General features: G+C 39.6%; 1 protein-coding gene and 1 long non-coding RNA gene across 6 annotated transcripts in view; one reads left to right on the top strand and one right to left on the bottom strand.

Moving 5' to 3' along the window:
* LOC137648458 (uncharacterized) overlaps positions 1-7,504 on the bottom strand; it is a 164,027-nt gene extending 156,523 nt beyond the window's left edge. The window contains exon 1 of the long non-coding RNA XR_011045624.1: positions 7,460-7,504. This is a non-coding gene — a long non-coding RNA (uncharacterized lncRNA). The remainder of the gene's footprint in view (positions 1-7,459) is intronic.
* Positions 1-22,119, top strand: part of Xpd (general transcription and DNA repair factor IIH helicase subunit Xpd) — a 436,267-nt gene that overhangs the window by 319,400 nt on the left and 94,748 nt on the right. Inside the window, exon 1 of one of the 5 annotated variants that reach the window (XM_068381753.1) lies at positions 18,718-18,873. The exons of the other annotated variants lie outside the window; for them this stretch is intronic. Coding sequence (XP_068237854.1) covers positions 18,869-18,873 — 5 coding nt within the window. The 5' untranslated portion in view covers positions 18,718-18,868. Of the gene's footprint in view, positions 1-18,717; positions 18,874-22,119 lie in introns of those variants that run through there. 5 annotated transcript variants of the gene reach the window in all.

Below are 22,119 nucleotides of genomic sequence, written 5' to 3'. Positions count from 1 at the left end.
CGGCCTCCCCCACCCAACCAAGTGTGGACTAGGGGGCAGGGCTAAGCCCTCCCCCCTTCATTCTCCAGAGGACCAGAAGTGGAGTACATTCCCCCTAAAGGAGGGATGGAGGCGAACGACTGAAACAAAGCGTACATCTATGGCCAGGAGAAGGGGCAGAAGGGTCCCAGCCTAACCTATACGACAGTATCGAGGATAGGGAGGCTAGGGTGTAGTTAAGGCTACCTCAGAGGGAGGAGATTACCTAGATAGGTAACCTGGGGGGGGGGGGTGAGGAAGCATATAAGAGCCCTAGCATAGGTTAGGTGCCAGGGAGACTACTACCAATATCAAAACCCCTATATACTTCCCCGAAGGCGAAAAATCATGTATACAATCACTGAATCTTGTATGTACTGTATAATGCCTGAATCTTCATTTCACTCATAACACTAGGAACACTCATGTCATGCAAAAAGTAAACATGAACACTTAAACAACTTGCCTAGGGGGCTAGGCCAGCAGGCTAGCTTATGGTTCGGCTAACATGATCGCCGAAGGTGAATACTAACAGCATAATATAACTAATTCCTAGCAATGAAGACTAACTAATATAATCATTAGTTGAGGGGCCGGGAACGTTGCTCTGGCTAACTAAAAGCATGCTAGGCGAGCAACAGTGTCTCAACATGACGCCTCCGGTGAAGGCACTGAGAACAATCTCCTAGTGGAGGAGTCGGATCAGGCGGATGAAGTTCCACCTGAACCGCAAACTGAGAAAACCGATACAATATCGGTGTCATCGGCCACAGGAAATGAGCCGGTGCCTTCTACTTCCTCCACTGCGCCCCAACTGGATTAAATTACGAGTACTTTGCACTCGCTGTCCATGGTGCACGACATAACAGAAATCGACCGAGAAGGAGGCCTCTTTTCGGACCGAAATACATCAACTGGTTGCGGCACGTTTGGCTCCGAAGAAGCTAAACGTTAAGGATCTCTGCCTTCTCCGACGTTAACCCTTGGAGGTACGCAGAGCACATGCCCATGTCGGGCGGGAAGATCTTCCTCTTGGATAAACTGGGTACTGTCCCAGTAGAGGAAATCAAGTTCTGGCCCAGCAAAGAGGCCTTCCCGGATTGCTACGTCCGTCTCGGGACGGAACCCGCATCCAAAGAGGAGACAGAGCCCAAGGAAACTATTGTCCTTGAACTCTAAGGCTCAGGCCTTATATATCACCACCTTAGAAGAGAGGGCCTATACTAGCTCTAAGGTGCCGGCTCTCAGCAAGAAGCACCCGTCCTTCATTGCTGATCCTCAACGTGCCTTTCCCTTTATGGACAAAGGGCTCAAGGCAGCCTTAAAGGCAGTCGAGGCAGGGAAACCGTGCCCTACACTGGAAGAGTGTAGACCCTTCTCCCTTGCCTTTCCATCAGACAATGCGGACTGGAAGGATGTCCACAACACCTTCACAGTCGGGAAGGTGGAGGCAGATATTGCCGGATGACAGTTCGGGGAAGACCTCCCCAAGCTGTCGGACTTTCTCCTGCATAGAGAACAGGAGACAAAAGAACGCTTAGCCGCTTCCTTGTCTCTGCAGACTGACCTGGAGACAATGGCAAGCATCCCAGATAAACCAGACATGTACATGGTCTTCGCCAAAGCCCATCTGGCGACAGTGAACAGTGACTAAAGACCTGTACAACTTTATTAAAGCCAGAAGGGCTTGCAGAGAGTTCGTGTTCGCCTCGGCAGCGGTGAGGCACGAACCCAGGAAGCTAATAGCTTCCAACATCTGGGGGAAAGACCCCTTCCCAAGTGAAGTGGTCAAAGAGGTCGTGGACAAAGCCGCCACTGAAAACAGGAACCTCCTTTCCAAGTGGGGCTTGTCCGCCAAAAGGAAATCTTCAGCTGACGAGGGTCACCAGCCGAAGAATAGATCAAAACGACCTAAAGTGCCCTCTCGGCCTAAGCAACAACAGCAGCTTCCCGTGGCCACGGTGCCCCAGACGGTGGCACAACCACCCACCACCTTTCAACTGGTGCCCAAAACACTGGCGACTCAAGTCACCAGTGTTCACCCCAGTGTTTGAAAGGCAGTCTACGACCTTTCGGCCGAAGTCTCGAGGATCCTTTCGAGGCTCCTCCAGACGCCCCTCCAGAGGTAGGGGCAACAGGGGTGGACGTGGCCAAGGAGGTAAATCCTCCTCCCAGCACTAAGTGAAATGTTACCGGTAGGAGGGAGACTTTACTTCCGGGATCGTTGGACCTTCGATCCCTGGGCCCACAGCCTTATCAAGAACGGACTATGGTGGAGTTGGAGCTCAACTACCAACCTTCCCTCAATTCTTCCAACACTCAACCCCCATATTGGAAGAATATGTTCAGGAACTCTTGAACAAAAGAGTTATACGGAAGACGAAGTCCGTCAGATTCCAAGGAAGGCTATTTTGTGTTCCGAAGAAGGACTGAAAAGCTCAGAGTAATTCTGGACTAGTCACCACTCAAGTTCATAGTGAACTACAAGTTCAAAATGCTGACGCTTCAACATATCAGGACCCTGTTGCCCAAACGGGCATACACAGTCTCCATAGACATGACGGATGCGTACTGGCACGTTCCGATCTGCCGTCAAGTTTCCCCCTACCTGGGATTCAAACTACAAAGAAGACAGTATGTCTTCAGAGCCATGCCCTTCGGACTAAACATAGCTCCAAGGGTATTCACCAAGATTGCGAATGCAGTCATTCATCAACTACGCCTAAAAGGAATCCAGGTGGTAGCCTACTTGGACAAACGGCTGGTGTGGGCAGCATTCGAAGAAGAATGCAGGCAAGCCTCCATGGAAGTGATCCAGTTCCTAGAACTTTTGGGATTCAAAATCAATCGGGAAAAATCCTGACTGTCTCCAGCTCAGAAGTTTCAGTGGCTGGGCATCCACTGGAACTTGCAGTCGCACTGCCTTTCCATTCCATCAAAGAAACGGAAAGAGATAGCGGGATCTGTCAGAAGCCTTCTTCGATCCGCAAGGATATCAAGAAGGCAACAGGAGTGTGTGTTGGCATCTCTCCAGTTTGCCTCAGTGACAGATCCAGTATTGAGAGCACAATTAAAAGATGCATCAGGAGTCTGGAGAAAATACGCATCAAACGCTCGAAGAGATCTAAAAAGACGGACGCCAAGTCGTCTGCAATCCCTACTCAAGCCATGGTCGGAGGCCAAGAACCTAAAGAACAAGGTTCCCTTACAACCACCTCCACCGTCAGTCACCGTTTACACGGATGCCTCGAAGACAGGTGGGGAGGTCACTCTCACCATCGTTAAGTCCAAGGAACCTGGTCTCCCCTCTTCAAAACCTTCCACATCAACTTCCTGGAAGCCATGGCAGTTTTTCTTTCCCTAAAGAAACTGAAACTCCGCTGCTCAATCTACATCCGTCTGGTTCTAGACAGCGAAGTCATAATGAGATGCCTAAATCGACAGGGCTCGAGATCGCCTCACATAAATCAAGTGATACTAGCTATCCTCCGCCTAGCAGAGAAGAAGAGATGGCACTTGTCAGCAGTCCACCTTCAAGGGTTCCGCAATGTGACAGCGGACGCTCTATCCAGAACCAAACCGATAGAGTCAGAATGGTCCCTAGACGCAAGATCGTTATCCTTCATCTTACGCATAGTCCCAGGACTGCAGATAGACCTCTTCGCAACGAGCGACAACAAGAAGCTACCCCGGTATGTAGCCCCGTACGAGGATCCTCTAGCGGAAGCAATGGATGCAATGTCCATAGATTGGAACAGATGGTCCAAGATCTACCTATTCCCTCCAACCAACCTTCTGCTGAAAGTCCTCGACAAACCGAGATCCTTTCGGGGGACGGCAGCAATAGTGGCCCACAAGTGGCCCAACAGCGTTTGGTTCCCTCTGGTAACGGAACTACGCCTGAAACTGATCCCGTTGCCGGAACCAGTTCTGACTCAGCAAGTGCAGAAATTGACTGTCTCTGCTTCATCAGTGAAAACCCAGAACCTTCATCTCATGATTTTCTCGCCTTAGCGGTCAAGAAACGGTTTGGGATTCCTAGGGACAGTATCAACTTCCTAGAAGAATACAAGTCAAAGTCAACAAGAAGACAATAGTCTTCCTGGAAGAAATGGGTGGCCTTTGTCAAGGCGAAGAAACCTAAGGAGATTTCTACGGACTTCTGTTTGTCCATCCATCTTCATGAACAAGGTTTAGCAGCCAATACGATTACTACATTTAAATCCGCCCTGGCCAGACCAATACTTTATGCCTTCCAGGTAGACTTTTCCAACGAAATCTTCAACAAGATCCCTAAAGCCTGCGCAAAACTTCGGCCCGCAGCTCCTCCTAAGCCCATTTCATGGTCTTTGGACAAAATTCTTCATTTAGCATCAACCCTGAATAATGAGGATTGCTCGCTGAAAGACTTGACTCGGGTGATATTCTTATTTGCGCTAGCCTCGGGAGCCAGAGTCAGCGAAATAGTGGCCCTCTCGAAGGATGATGGCCACATTCAGTTCACAGACAATGGAGAACTGAACCTATTTCCGGACCAGACGTTTCCCGCCAAGAACGAGCTGCCCACTAAAAGGTGGGGTCCCTGGAGAATCTGCCCTCTGAAGGAAGAAGCATCCCTCTGCCCAGTGGAATGCCTAAAGGTCTATCTTCGTAGAACTTCAGACTTTAAGGGAGGTCAGCTTTTCAGGGGAGAGACTTCCGGTCCAACGTTATCCTTGAAACAGATTAGGGCGAAAATCACTTCATTCGCAGAGCGGATCCAGACAGTACACCTGCAGGTCATGATCCGAGGAAGGTTGCCTCGTCTCTGAATTTCTTCCCAACGATGTCGTTTGAAAGTCTTCGTGCTTATACTGGATGGAGGTCCTCGAGGGTCTTCTTCAAGCACTACGCGAAGCAATTACAAGAAATTAAATTTCATGTGGTGGCGGCGGGCAGTGTGATAAAACCCGCTGCTTGATTATTGCGAAGAACAGTGCACTATTAAGGACTTATAGTGAAGGGTGTACACTATAGACTTAAGACATATCGTGTTGAATTTTGTGTTTAAGTGATAACACTATAGACTGTTCTCCCTACACAGGTGACATTAAGCATAATAAACTGACACAAGTGCCAGGCATTACATTAAGCATAATAAACTGACACAAGTGCCAGGCATTCTTATATGCACAGTGTTTCTAGTAACAGACTGTATAGCGAAACTAAATATTTCGCTTGAGTGGCTGTTTTCCTTTTCAGACAAACCCTTTTTATCCTGTTATTACTGTTTATGCTTGTATGCAGAATTATTCAGCATACATTGTTATTGTTTACAACCATGATTTCTATTTTGTAATAAACAATATTACGAATATTTGCGACTCTTTCGCCCCAAATATTTCTTTAAATGTATAAGTCAGAGCATCCTTGACACTCTTGATATTTAAGTCAATACCTGAACTAAGATTCATGGTGTTCCAGGCAAACAGGTAAGATCTTGTTGTACTAGAATGTTCAATTTACTGTTTAAGGTGTTCCTACACATATATAAACCTGTCCGTCTCTTCACGACAGACCCGGGAGGTACAGTAATCTGCCCAAACCAATCCCATCCTAGTACAGACTATGCTTTACGTATATGTTGACACTCATATACAAACTGTTTGCTAGATTGTTCCCCGAACTCACAATCCTCGGGTTTTTTCCTCAAGTCTACCCAGACTCTTCCCTGTAGGGAGCAGGAAGCACTGACATATTTCATGATCAGCTGATTGATGTATAATGGTAACATCAAGTGTCTCTAGGTCTAAAGACCGAAGAAGAAAGATTTAGCTCAAGATGAACGGCACTATTGGAAATCCACAGATACATTAATGCTCTGGTACACTTCCATCACGATGACATGGCCCGAGCCCAAAAAACAGATTTTGAGCGTAGCGAAAAATCTATTTTTGGGTGAGGTAGCCATGTCGTCCTGATGGACCCACCCTCTTTTGGGACCAAAGGATAATGAATCCCTCCCTATGGTACTGTATCTGCAACACCTACAAAGCTACAAAGAATGACTGTGGCACCTCGCGGTGGCGGACAGGCGCACTATTTGTAGAGCAGTAGTGACTCGTCGAGAGCAATGTCTCTGGAACGACTCCTTATTCTTGCCTCTCTTTCCCCTCGTAGTGAAAGCTCTATTGGGGGTGTAGATAGCCATGAGACGTGTCAAGAATACGTCCTCTGATATTACGCGATATCCCTTCGTAAAATTTTAAGGGATATTCGCTCCAGGAGTTAGAATTCTGGATACCTTTAGTAAATTCTCTGGGATATATCACTGTAGTCAAATATACCTAGGAAGCTACCTATGAGGGAACTTCCATCAGGACGACATGGCTACCTCACCCAAAAATAGATTTTTCGCTACCTTCAAAATCCGTTATATGGGAGAAATCATTTAAAATACACATGCTAATATTAGCGCAGCATTGGTAACGTTAGCAATGTCAGTATAACATTGCTAATGTTAGCGTGCGTAGTACATACGTTCGAGTGAAGTGAGGACGGAATTTGAACAATAACCATATTCAAACATTGAAAATACAAGTTTTCCTATAAAAAATAAGGTGATTTAACCGGTTTTCACCTTCATTTCATCCACAACAACAGCAACCAGTTTGGCTACTTGACGTCAGTCGAACTGGTTGTCCTGTTTGCAGTTGAAATTAAAGTCCAATTCGGTTAAATCAACAGTCATTTCCTACATGAAAACATTCTGCTCAAAATAAGAATCTGTAATACAGTAAAACTTTACCAAGCATTTTATTATCTCGGTTAGTAAGAAGAGCAATTCATAATTATGGTTTTAAACCTAGTGTCCTACTTATGATTATCCTCATGATTACTTGAACTATGCTTTTTAAATAATTTGGGATAAAAGGGCAATTAAAAAACAAGTAACATAAGAGGTTTGGGGTGTATGATGGCTACCAACTGTAAGTATGACGGCCGACGAGGAATAAGGCAGTGATAGGGGGTGTCGCAGGGGGTGTCGCAGGGGGTGTTAGCCTCCCCCCCCCCCCCCCGTTAGGCAAGTATTTAAGGACACTGCTTGAAGGTTAGGTAGGGGGGTGATTTACGTTAGTTGGTGTCCACTTCTAATGCTTGCAGGAGGAACTGGATGCTAATATATAAAGGTTCCGAGGACTTCCGCCAATAGCACATGGTTTTCAAAATGGTGTACTTCCAAAGATATAAATTATTAGAGTTCCTATGTCCTAACTAATATTGCACCATTCTATAATTGAATTTCAATAAACACAGGTTTCCACAATTTTGTTTAGACCTATTAGGACAACACTCGGAAACTCAAAGGCAATACATTACGATTACAAATATTTCCCGCAGCACAAAATTACAATAGACCAGTTCATATGCTAAAGCCGGCAGTTCTTTCCTAATTACTCACCTTGACATGATATCTGAGAACTTCCTTCCACGAAGACCACTCCTTTCAAACAACCCTACAAACTTTTTCACACCTCCAGTGAATGGATTTTAGTTTGTTAATCCATGGATAATAAAGAAGTGTATTTAAGGAAATCACAGCACGAAACTTTGCAAGATAGGTGGCGCCATCTACATTTAAGTTTTGTGATTATACCTGGATAAGAAAAAAAATATTTGAGAGCTAAAGCAATTATCAAACTCAAGCAATTATCAAGAGTCCTGTCGGATATACAGAAGAAATTAATATAGAAGAAAATGTAAACCGGGGAACAATTTTTGGACCAAAATCATGTTCAGCTCAGTTCAGTTCACTTGTTGGGCGGAGGGGTTAGCCTTTCCATCGGCACCTCCTTAGCTTTCTTCTTTATTCAAATTCTTTTATTTTCTTCAATTGTTCAATTGTCAGGGTCAAAGTTAATTCTATAAATGAGAAGACAATAACCCTGATTCGTGTAGATGACATAATGTTTCCAAGCAACAATAAATACAACGTAGAAATAGCTATAAGCAACTGCAGTAGTTTAGAAAAGCTAAGAAATTTACTTGTAGCACCAATCCACAGAAGTCAGTACTGTTAGTTATAAGACACAAAACAGAAGATGTTAAGAAAAATAATGGAGTTGTTAAAGTTTATATAGTTTATACAGGTGATATTTATTTTGATGTTGTTACTGTTCCTAAAATATTTTATTTTTCCTTGTTTCCTTTAACTCACCGGGCTATTTTCCCTGTTGGAGCCCCTGGACCTATAGCATTCTGCTTTTCCAACTAGGGTTGTAGTTTAGCAAGTAATAACAATAATAAATGGAATGGTAGAATTAGTTCAGGAATATAAATACTCAGAAAAGGGAAACCACAGTCGTGGAATTAGTAAAAGGGAAGCAAAAATATAATACATGGTGCAAGAAGTAAGGGAGTATGGAGACAGTAACAGGGTAGGAAATTTGGCATTGCTTGTGGCAAGTTGTGAGAATAAAATCTGTGAGACAGTAGTAGTACCTACAATGTTTGCAAATATTGAGACATGGGTTGTAATAAAAGAAACAGAACTAGAGGGTATACAGTACAAAATTATGAAATGAATGTTTGAACAGGTTGCTACTATACCTTATTGAGGGTCAATAGCAGAAACACGATTATGTCTAGTTGAAAATAGAATAGACTATGAAAAGGTGAGCCTTTTTCATAACATCATAACTTCAGATGATGAACGACTAGTTAAGAGGACAGTGGAAGACCAAATATGGGAACCATGTGGGAAATACCGAGGTAAAGGTATTATAGAGATGTGCAAAAAAAATATATCAAAATTGAAGAAGCAAGAAAGTATAAATAAACAAGAACTCAAGAAAGCTGAAATTACCAAACTGGGGTTTGTAAATAGTAATGACAGAAGAGATTAGATATGTGAACTGAACACTAAGGAAACAGTAATAGTTATGAAAACAAAGTTGAATATGATAGAATTAAAATGAAATTAGAGAAACAGGGGTGATAAGGATAGGTTCTGTGTGTTGTGTAGTGAGGCAGATGATATAACTGAACATATGGTTAGCTGTGATGAATTAAGAAAATTTAGAAGCAAAGGCATAGAATTGGGGAATTTAGAACCACAAGCTAAAGATGTTGCTCGATACATCAGACAGGCACTGGAAGTTATTATAAGAAGTATGCAAGCTGTGCTGTTTGTGTAGGAGGTAACTAATGACAATGGAATTTTATCAAATTGCAGCACTCTGCACCTACTATGCTTCTTCTAGTAGTGTGCCCACAATCATCGTGTTTTGGAGAGAGCAACGGCGAATCTGGAAGCTGGAAGTATCATATGTAAATTAAATACGCCCATCAAAAGACAAATGACCAGCTTAATCAGATGATATATTCATTAAATCCTATTGTCTACCATCAGTTTTTACGCCTCAATTGATTATTATTGAGAGAGAGAGAGAGAGAGAGAGAGAGAGAGAGAGAGAGAGAGAGAGAGAGAGAGAGAGAGAGAGAGAGAGAGAGAGAGAGAGAGAGAGAGAGAGAGAGAGAGAGAGAAAATAATCCTGAACACGTTTCGATGAATTTGCGTCATTTGGTTTAATGTATCATTACAAAGTAACTAATAATTATTTCAGATTTTACAAAAAACAAAGTGGTCGTGGAAAGTATTTTCGTATGAGAAAGAGAAAACGGACAATGACTCATTATATTGATAATGATTGAAACGTATATATGTGGAATTTTGTAACAATCACACCACCCATTATTGAGTTCAGCATCAGTAATTGAATCAGAGATGTTATAAGTATCCTGGTTTACTTTCAAGGGGTTCCATGTTAGCTTTCAATTTTCTCAGTGCGCTCTTATTCTATTATTCAGTATACGATTCGCCTTTGCATTTTTCACATCAATCTTGTCCTTTAATCTAACCTTAATTAATTCCTATCGAAGTCTGAATTCGACCGTTTGATAGATAATTTTAGTGACAAAACGTAGGCTCGAAAATGCTTACGCCACAAAACGACTAACAGCTACATAGGCTCCTGTCAATAAATGAGGAACACTTTACTATTCTGCTTGTAATTCCTACACAGGGCCATATTAACCTAGTCTGCGTCTCTGGAATTTTAGGATATGTACTACCGAGTTACCTGGTTATTTTTTCCTATCCTAAGTGCTCACTCTACAAAATAAGTTTACGGGCACTCTTTACTAACTTTTGGCTTTAATGCTGCCTTTCTGGTCCTATATATAGCAGGGGAACCCTACTCTCTACTACAGGACCTCCACAGTCATGTTATCATGTTCGTTTGCTAGCATTCAACAATTTACACCGCACACTGCTCGTTTATTGTCAAATCCACACTTAGAGAACAAGAAAGTTTTCAGTTTCTTCTTGGAAGCCTTAATATCTTATTCGAATGTCTAGGGGAGCTTATTGTATAGTCTTGGGACCGCATATTTAAAGGCTGTAGAGCCTACAGTAGACATACATCTAGGTTTCAATAATTTGAAACCATCTGTTTGCTGCAAAATGTGTCGCAATTCTCTTAAATATTTTGAACGTCCGGTTCTGATAACTTGATGGGTTATTGTACACATGTTAAACTAAATTCTCGCTTTAATAGGCAGTCTGTGCAAATTAATTAGTATAGGAGTGATGCTTTCTCGGGGTGGGGCACTTTTTACCCATCTTGCTCCTCTCATTATGTTTTGTACGTTCTTAACTTGCATTTTTGGTGAATTGTATTAGATGGAGTTACAGTGGTCAATCCAGGTAATAACACAGTTTATTAGAAGTTTCTTCACAGAATATTCATCCAGGTACTTCTTTATAAAAGCTATGTTTTCAAGATGATAACCAGCCGTTTTTACTACATTGTTTATTTGGACATTGAAAGACATGTTGCAGGCAGGAGATACGCCTAGATTACGAACTTTACTAGATACCGGGACAGAGTTGTTATCAATGTTTATTTGAATATCGCCCAAATTTCTTGCGTTGTTTTTCTTTCAAACCAACATAAAATCAGTTTTATTTTCATTTAGTTTTAGTTGTTTGATTGTCACCCATTCCCTAACACTGGCAAGAATTCGGTTTAGAGTTTCAGTAGTGTCGTCTATATCATTTATGGAGAAGTAAATTGTATATCATCTGCAAATAGTTTGCACTTCATTCCACGACTTTGCAGCATTTTCAACAGACCAACAGTATAGATACAGAGTAAGAATGGGTCCTGTACACTCCCCTGAGGTACCCCTTTGTTTAAAGGTTCATATGTTGAATAAGAGTTTCCAATTTTCACACAGTAATTTCTGTAAATCAAATAGTCTTTTAAGTATTCAAAAGCCTGATTTTCAATGCTGATAGACTATAGATCCTTTAGTGGCCGTTCTTGCACAACTGTATCAAAAGCAGCACCAAGATCAAGTAATATTTAAATACCACATCTATTTTCATCCATCATTTGTAGCATATCATTTACAACAGTTTGATTGGTTGATTGATTTGATGTTTTCTGACGAACAAATCGCTGTCTCCGTAGAGTGTAATTTTCTGTAAAGAGACTGATTGTCTGACAAAGCTTCTATTACCTCTAAGTGACTGACTAGTTGTTCAAGCATTGTGTATTTAGCACTTTTGAAATAAAGGATAGATTCGAAATACATTTATGCGAGCTTAATTCCTGGTAATCTAGAGAAGTTTTCAGGACTGGTGTGGCTATAGCCATTTTCTCAGATTTAAGAAACTTACACTCATTGATGCTTGTATCTGCAATTCTCATAATTATACCACCGAGACTAGAAAAGTTTATTTATCCTGTTACTTAAGATACTAGCATTAAATCGATCGCACAGTTTGTTTTCTTTGCTCTCTTGATAATCCTGGTGACATCGTTTTATCTTATATTATTGAATCTCGTTAATTTCATTTGTGTTTCTGGTGTAGCATTAATCTGATGTTGAGTATTTGCAAATGACCAAGTTATATTTTCTATTTTGTTTTCAAAGAATACTAGAGAATTTTTTGCTAGTTCCAGGTCACCATACCCCTCTGGTAGCCATTTTTCATTAACATTTCCCACTATATCATTTATGAGACGATATAACTTATTTATGTCTGTTGCTGCTTCGCGGGTCTTTCTTTTATAGTATTCGCATTTTACCCTTCTTAGTAGGTAATTATACTGGCATATTGCACGTTTGTACTCTACCCATGTACTTGCAGTTTTTAACCAATTCAATTTTCTTTCTTTACGTCTTTTTTTCCTCTTTTCTCCAAAGTCTCCCCATCAAACCAAAGGATCGGTCCTTAACCATTATAGTCTTTTCCATCAGTGGACATATATAGTCTTTCCCATCAGTGGACACATATAGTCTTTTCCATCAGTGACATATATAGTCTTTTCCATCAGTGGACATATATAGTCTTTCCCATCAGTGACATATATAGTCTTTTCCATCAGTGGACACATATAGTCTTTTCCATCAGTGACATATATAGTCTTTTCCATCAGTGGACATATATAGTCTTTTCCATCAGTGGACACATATAGTCTTTTCCATCAGTGGACACATATAGTCTTTTCCATCAGTGACATATATAGTCTTTTCCATCAGTGGACACATATAGTCTTTTCCATCAGTGACATATATAGTCTTTTCCATCAGTGGACATATATAGTCTTTTCCATCAGTGGACACATATAGTCTTTTCCATCAGTGACATATATAGTCTTTTCCATCAGTGGACATATATAGTCTTTTCCATCAGTGGACATATATAGTCTTTTCCATCAGTGGACACATATAGTCTTTTCCATCAGTGACATATATAGTCTTTTCCATCAGTGGACACATATAGTCTTATCTATCAGTGGACACATATAGTCTTTTCCATCAGTGACATATATAGTCTTTTCCATCAGTGGACATATATAGTCTTTTCCATCAGTGGACACATATAGTCTTTTCCATCAGTGACATATATAGTCTTTTCCATCAGTGGACACATATAGTCTTTTCCATCAGTGACATATATAGTCTTTTCCATCAGTGGACATATATAGTCTTTTCCATCAGTGACATATATAGTCTTTTCCATCAGTGGACACATATAGTCTTTTCCATCAGTGACATATATAGTCTTTTCCATCAGTGGACACATATAGTCTTTTCCATCAGTGACATATATAGTCTTTTCCATCAGTGGACACATATAGTCTTTTCCATCAGTGACATATATAGTCTTTTCCATCAGTGGACACATATAGTCTTTTCCATCAGTGACATATATAGTCTTTTCCATCAGTGGACACATATAGTCTTTTCCATCAGTGACATATATAGTCTTTTCCATCAGTGGACATATATAGTCTTTTCCATCAGTGGACACATATAGTCTTTTCCATCAGTGACATATATAGTCTTTTCCATCAGTGGACATATATAGTCTTTCCCATCAGTGACATATATAGTCTTTTCCATCAGTGGACACATATAGTCTTTTCCATCAGTGACATATATAGTCTTTTCCATCAGTGGACATATATAGTCTTTTCCATCAGTGGACACATATAGTCTTTTCCATCAGTGACATATATAGTCTTTTCCATCAGTGGACATATATAGTCTTTCCCATCAGTGACATATATAGTCTTTTCCATCAGTGGACACATATAGTCTTTTCCATCAGTGGACATATATAGTCTTTTCCATCAGTGGACATATATAGTCTTTTCCATCAGTGACATATATAGTCTTTTCCATCAGTGGACACATATAGTCTTTTCCATCAGTGACATATATAGTCTTTTCCATCAGTGGACATATATAGTCTTTTCCATCAGTGGACACATATAGTCTTTTCCATCAGTGACATATATAGTCTTTTCCATCAGTGGACATATATAGTCTTTCCCATCAGTGACATATATAGTCTTTTCCATCAGTGGACACATATAGTCTTTTCCATCAGTGACATATATAGTCTTTTCCATCAGTGGACATATATAGTCTTTTCCATCAGTGGACACATATAGTCTTTTCCATCAGTGGACACATATAGTCTTTTCCATCAGTGACATATATAGTCTTTTCCATCAGTGGACACATATAGTCTTTTCCATCAGTGACATATATAGTCTTTTCCATCAGTGGACATATATAGTCTTTTCCATCAGTGGACACATATAGTCTTTTCCATCAGTGACATATATAGTCTTTTCCATCAGTGGACATATATAGTCTTTTCCATCAGTGGACATATATAGTCTTTTCCATCAGTGGACACATATAGTCTTTTCCATCAGTGACATATATAGTCTTTTCCATCAGTGGACACATATAGTCTTATCTATCAGTGGACACATATAGTCTTTTCCATCAGTGACATATATAGTCTTTTCCATCAGTGGACATATATAGTCTTTTCCATCAGTGGACACATATAGTCTTTTCCATCAGTGACATATATAGTCTTTTCCATCAGTGGACACATATAGTCTTTTCCATCAGTGACATATATAGTCTTTTCCATCAGTGGACACATATAGTCTTTTCCATCAGTGACATATATAGTCTTTTCCATCAGTGGACACATATAGTCTTTTCCATCAGTGACATATATAGTCTTTTCCATCAGTGGACACATATAGTCTTTTCCATCAGTGACATATATAGTCTTTTCCATCAGTGGACACATATAGTCTTTTCCATCAGTGACATATATAGTCTTTTCCATCAGTGGACACATATAGTCTTTTCCATCAGTGACATATATAGTCTTTTCCATCAGTGGACACATATAGTCTTTTCCATCAGTGACATATATAGTCTTTTCCATCAGTGACATATATAGTCTTTTCCATCAGTGGACACATATAGTCTTTTCCATCAGTGACATATATAGTCTTTTCCATCAGTGGACACATATAGTCTTTTCCATCAGTGACATATATAGTCTTTTCCATCAGTGGACACATATAGTCTTTTCCATCAGTGACATATATAGTCTTTTCCATCAGTGGACACATATAGTCTTTTCCATCAGTGACATATATAGTCTTTTCCATCAGTGGACACATATAGTCTTTTCCATCAGTGACATATATAGTCTTTTCCATCAGTGGACATATATAGTCTTTTCCATCAGTGACATATATAGTCTTTTCCATCAGTGGACACATATAGTCTTTTCCATCAGTGACATATATAGTCTTTTCCATCAGTGGACACATATAGTCTTTTCCATCAGTGACATATATAGTCTTTTCCATCAGTGGACACATATAGTCTTTTCCATCAGTGACATATATAGTCTTTTCCATCAGTGGACACATATAGTCTTTTCCATCAGTGACATATATAGTCTTTTCCATCAGTGGACATATATAGTCTTTTCCATCAGTGGACACATATAGTCTTTTCCATCAGTGACATATATAGTCTTTTCCATCAGTGGACATATATAGTCTTTTCCATCAGTGACATATATAGTCTTTCCCATCAGTGGACACATATAGTCTTTTCCATCAGTGACATATATAGTCTTTTCCATCAGTGGACACATATAGTCTTATCTATCAGTGGACACATATAGTCTTTTCCATCAGTGACATATATAGTCTTTTCCATCAGTGGACATATATAGTCTTTTCCATCAGTGGACACATATAGTCTTTTCCATCAGTGACATATATAGTCTTTTCCATCAGTGACATATATAGTCTTTTCCATCAGTGACATATATAGTCTTTTCCATCAGTGGACACATATAGTCTTTTCCATCAGTGACATATATAGTCTTTTCCATCAGTGGACACATATAGTCTTTTCCATCAGTGACATATATAGTCTTTTCCATCAGTGGACACATATAGTCTTTTCCATCAGTGACATATATAGTCTTTTCCATCAGTGGACATATATAGTCTTTTCCATCAGTGACATATATAGTCTTTCCCATCAGTGGACACATATAGTCTTTTCCATCAGTGACATATATAGTCTTTTCCATCAGTGGACACATATAGTCTTATCTATCAGTGGACACATATAGTCTTTTCCATCAGTGACATATATAGTCTTTTCCATCAGTGGACATATATAGTCTTTTCCATCAGTGGACACATATAGTCTTTTCCATCAGTGACATATATAGTCTTTTCCATCAGTGGACATATATAGTCTTTTCCATCAGTGACATATATAGTCTTTCCCATCAGTGGACACATATAGTCTTTTCCATCAGTGACATATATAGTCTTTTCCATCAGTGGACACATATAGTCTTATCCATCAGTAGACACATATGGTATCATATTCACTTTTACTCGCCCTATTATATATGTTCATAAGGCATTCAACGCACAAAGCGCCAAACAAACGTTGGTTATTATGATGACAGGGAATGTTGATAGCATCCATTATTTTCTTTGTAACTTCTTCAATAAATACAGTAGGAGAAATGTTTGATTTATGCCTAAAGTTTATTTTCTTCACCACTGCATGTTTCTGTAGAGGTAGCCTAAACGTAATACAATTGTGCACTGGGGAGATAGTGCATTTCTCTTCTACATTTATATCAGATACAATGTTATTCACTCCATCACTCAAAACTATGTCCAACGTATGCCTAGTTAAAGCAGTTACACAGTCGACATTATTCACCCATTGATATGATTCCAATAAATCACTAAATGCTAAAGCATCAAGATTTTATGCGTCATCCATCCAAAGATTTAAGTCTCCACAGATAACTAATTAACCTTTTTCAATGATAATTATCTCAATGAGTAGGCCTACACTGAATTCTTCAAAGTAGATAGTATTGTTCTCGGGGATTTGTAAACTATTACAATTTGTATATATTTTTTTAGCTTGCCAAAAGTTTATTTCTAAATATTCGAAGCTTGTTACACTAGTTCCTTTTAACATTTTGAGATTTGTGTAACCTTTATGAATGAGGAGCCCGACACCCCCACCAGACCTGCCCTCTTTCAGAATGTGAAAGGTGTGCGATCTTAGTCTCGTTAAAGTTATTTAAGCATGCCTCAGAAAATGCTAGTGTTTCCAAATATCTATTTTTTATAAATTCTCGAATTTGAATAGTTTTATTACTAACAGATTGTATATTTACATAGCCACAGTTTATGAGATCCTTAGAATCCATGATGTGTATTTTCTGCTGGTCTTTTCAATTCCAAGTCATAAGTTTTGCAATTTCTTGAATTCAGTGTGTGATCATTTGATTTGTCTTACTTTGTGCAGTTTGTGCAATTTGACAGTTGTGAATTTCCCGCAGACTTTATCATCAGTCTAAAACTTTCAACCTTTTTCAAAATGTCCATACCTCTGGCAGTGGTAGAAGGTGATCGCGTGATACCTATCAAGTATATGTACCCCATCGCAATATAACTTTTTCACCATTATCATGAATAGCCTTCCGAACTTCAGGATCACATTTCAACACGTAATAGGTAGTCTCACCTACAGCATTTTTCTTGAATAAACGACTTATCCTCTCCTTTATGTCTTAGATTTGGTCCAAGCAACGATTTCCATAATTCAAGGCATTTGCAGTTTAGATGTTAATGTATTTAGCTCCAATCAATCAAGATATAAATTACTAATGAAATATTATCCTGTTTTAGACACCATCAACTATTATCAAAAGTTCGGAGGGAAATCCCATGTATGACTGAGATTTGTGATAGTTAAAAAAAAAAAGCACAAAAAAGGAAACTAAAAGCAAAGACAAGTAATTCTTACAGGGCTATTTAGATTGTATCAGAATAGCTTGGGCACACTAGTTCTAGATTAAGATGCAATATACCACGTGGATGTTTAAAGCCTGGCAGAGAAGGCTGTTATTAAAATGATATATAAAATTATCCAAGTCACTAGAATATTTATATAAAATTTATGCTTTATATATTATTGTTCCCAATAGATAAAACGTATAAACTGCACTATGTTGAACATACCAGTTGTTCATTTAGTGAATTCAATAAATTGCAAAGCTTATGATTTGGAATTGAAGAGATGGGCACAAAATACAGAACATGGATAGTATGGATGTCATAAATAGCAGCACTGTAAATTTTCAATTTGTTACTTTAATTTAAGGGGTGCTTTTTCCGGTCTTATACAACAAGGGACCTCTACTGTCTACAGGACCAGGACAGTCATTTTAGTAATGACTGTGATTAAAAAAATTCAAATTCGAGAAATGAGACTTTTTAAGAAGAAATGAATACTTGTTTGTTCTCTAAGTGTTTTGATAATATCGATTTGACAATAAATGCTAGTTACTCAGTGAGATATGAAAAATACCTAAAACTATATGCAATAAAGTGAATATGTAGCCAGGGTCCTATAGAGAGTATGGTCGCCCCTGCGTGAAAGGAATGGGATAGCAGTCCTTAAAGAAATAAAAGAAAACAAGAAAGAATGGAAACTGAAAGAGTGGTAAAACAATTTTAGCTAATCACAACTCTCTGGAGAAAATACAGAGAAATTCGTTGAGAGCCAGCGAAATAGCAGGAATGTGCAAAAAAATATATGTTCCAAGTGGATTGTATGCAATATATATATTTATATATATATATATATATATATATATATATATATATATATATATATATATATATATATATATATATTGTGTATTAAAAGTCAGCAAGGACTCCATTTCCATCACCCAAGGTACAATATCGTGAAATCCTACTATATCAATTCTGGAAGAAGATTCTTACGAAAACAAATAGAAGGTGTCAACAGTTGTTACCTAAGTTAAAATCACCTGCGCTTTTAATGTGTAAAACCACATGGTTGTGTTTCTGTGTCATTAGTCTTTGTTTTTTAATAAACTAACATCATGATGTAAGTATTGTTTGATTGTAGTCACGTCTAAATAAGTTATCTTAGGTTACCTAATCAGGTTTGCCCAAGTTAAGCTACCGTGCCGGTAGCATTGTCTGTATTTTTGTATTTTATTTTTGTAATAGGGTTAACTGTCACTAAACTCAGCTATAAAATATTACAAATACAGCCTAGGTCAACATATATTGTATCCCAATGGGGATAGTAAGCGTAATGAGAGTATAAAGTTCCTCTTGCCGTGGGATAGTATTTTACGCCACATGTATACTGTAGGGTAATTTGTAGTACTCTAATAGTTTATTGATGATAGGCCTACTGTAGTCTGTAAAGTTGATCTTGAAAAAAGGGCATTTTTTTTTTTGGTAATTTTTTATTTTATTACAGGGTGAGATTTCGAACAGAAAATATATGTTTTCCTATAGTAAATAACGTGATTTAACCGAATTTGATGTTCATTTCAATCGGAAACAAACAGATCAACCAATTCGGCTAACTTTAAGTTGCACGGTGTCACTTCTCTTACGAATGTACTGCGAACGATAACATTAGCAACGTTACCAATAATACACAGTGTTACCAATGTTGACGTATGGTACACAGAGTTACCAACGGCACGCTGACATTACTAACGATAGCAATGATAGATATTTCCATACGTATTTTAAATAATTTCTCCATATAAGTTTTACCCAATATCTAAAAAGTACAAAAAGGCCACAGAACCTAACAAACCCACCTAACCTAGCCTAGTAGTATGACAGGTCACAAAATAACATTTGATCTACATCGGACGTTGGCAGCACTGGTTACTGTATTTTTTCATGACACAATCTTTGCAACGGCGCCTCCAAAGTTTATTCAGATATACTGTTTTGTATTTTCCTCCGGTTATTATAATTTCAAGAAGGTAATGAATAGAGAAGAAAAGGCTTGTTTTACGTTTATATATCGATTCCCCAGTATGTTTTCCCCACCCAAAACCCCGAGTTCCCACTGGGGGTCCCCCATTATCGGAGGATATAGATGTATATATATATTTCTGAAACTATTAATGGCATATGACGAGGTGAGAGTAAGAGAAACTGGTAAATTAGAGGAGGAGTGGAAGTTAGCAAAAGAAAATTTTGTTGGGATTGCAAGTGATGTATGTGGCAAGAAGGTTGTTTGAGGCAGCATGAGGAAGGGCAGTGAATGGTGGAATGAAGGAGTGAAGGTAAAAGTGGAAGAGAAAAAGAGGGCTTTTGAAGAATGGCTGCAGAGTAATAGTATAGAGAAGTATGAAAAATATGGAGAGAAAAAGGTGGAAGTAAAGCGCAAGGTACGTGAGGCAAAGAGGGCAGCTGACCTGAAGTGGGGTCAGGGACTGGGTCAGTCATATGAAGAGAATAAGAAGAAGTTTTGGAAAGAAGTGAAGAGAGTAAGAAAGGCCGGCACAAGAATTGAAGAGACAGTGAAAGATGGAAATGGAAGGTTGTTAAAAGGAGAGGAGGCAAGGAAAAGGTGGGCGGAATATTTTGAAAGTTTGCTGAATGTTGAGGATGATAGGGAGGCAGAGATTATTGCTGTTCCAGGTGTTGAGGTGCCAGTGATGGGAGATGAGAATGAGAGAGAGATTACAATAGAGGAAGTGAGGAGAGCACTAGATGAAACGAGAGTAGGAAAAGCATCTGGTATGGATGGTGTGAAAGCTGAGATGTTGAAGGAAGGGGGTGTGACTGTAATTGAATGGTTGGTGAGATTGTTTAATGTGTGTTTTGTGTTGTCAATGGTACCAGTAGATTGGGTCTGTGCATGTATTGTACCACTATATAAGGGTAAGGGAGATGTGCATGAGTGTTGTAATTCGAGAGGTATTAGTTTGTTGAGTGTAGTTGGAAAAGTGTATGGTAGAGTACTGATTAATAGGATTAAGGATAAAACAGAGAATGCAATCTGGGAAGTACAGGGGGGTTTTAGAAGAGGTAGGGGTTGTATGAATCAGATTTTTACAGTTAGGCAGATATGCGAGAAATATTTAGCAAAAGGTAAGGAGGTGTATGTTGCGTTTATGGATCTGGAGAAAGCATATGATAGAGTTGATAGGGAAGCAATGTGGAATGTGATGAGGTTATATGGAGTTGGTGGAAGGTTGTTGCAAGCAGTGAAAAGTTTCTACAAAGGTAGTAAAGCATGTGTTAGAATAGGAAATGAAGTGAGCGATTGGTTTCCGGTGAGAGTGGGGCTGAGACAGGGATGTGTGATGTCGCCGTGGTTGTTTAACTTGTATGTTGATGGAGTGGTGAGAGAGGTGAATGCTCGAGTGCTTGGACGAGGATTAAAACTGGTAGACGAGAATGATCATGAATGGGAGGTAAATCAGTTGTTGTTTGCGGATGATACTGTACTGGTAGCAGACACAGAAGAGAAGCTTGACCGACTAGTGACAGAATTTGGAAGGGTGTGTGAGAGAAGGAAGTTGAGAGTTAATGTGGGTAAGAGTAAGGTTATGAGATGTACGAGAAGGGGAGGTGGTGCAAGGTTGAATGTCATGTTGAATGGAGAGTTACTTGAGGAGGTGGATCAGTTTAAGTACTTGGGGTCTGTTGTTGCAGCAAATGGTGGAGTGGAAGCAGATGTACGTCAGAGAGTGAATGAAGGTTGCAAAGTGTTGGGGGCAGTTAAGGGAGTAGTAAAAAATAGAGGGTTGGGCATGAATGTAAAGAGAGTTCTATATGAGAAAGTGATTGTACCAACTGTGATGTATGGATCGGAGTTGTGGGGAATGAAAGTGATGGAGAGACAGAAATTGAATGTGTTTGAGATGAAGTGTCTGAGGAGTATGGCTGGTGTATCTCGAGTAGATAGGGTCAGGAACGAGGTGGTGAGGGTGAGAACGGGTATAAGAAATGAGTTAGCGGCTAGAGTGGATATGAATGTGTTGAGGTGGTTTGGCCATGTTGAGAGAATGGAGAATGGCTGTCTGCTAAAGAAGGTGATGAATGCAAGAGTTGATGGGAGAAGTACAAGAGGAAGGCCAAGGTTTGGGTGGATGGATGGTGTGAAGAAAGCTCTGGGTGATAGGAGGATAGATGTGAGAGAGGCAAGAGAGCGTGCTAGAAATAGGAATGAATGGCGAGCGATTGTGACGCAGTTCCGGTAGGCCCTGCTGCTTCCTCCGGTGCCTTAGTTGACCGCGGAGGTAGCAGCAGTAGGGGACTCAGCAGTATGAAGCTTCATCTGTGGTGGAAATGTGGGAGGTTGGGCTGT

Source organism: Palaemon carinicauda, chromosome 10 (genome assembly GCF_036898095.1).
Source record: "Palaemon carinicauda isolate YSFRI2023 chromosome 10, ASM3689809v2, whole genome shotgun sequence".
Taxonomy (NCBI): Eukaryota; Metazoa; Arthropoda; class Malacostraca; order Decapoda; family Palaemonidae; genus Palaemon; species Palaemon carinicauda.
The sequence above is the reverse complement of the archived record's forward strand: the minus strand, read 5'-3'. Positions and strand labels throughout refer to the sequence as shown.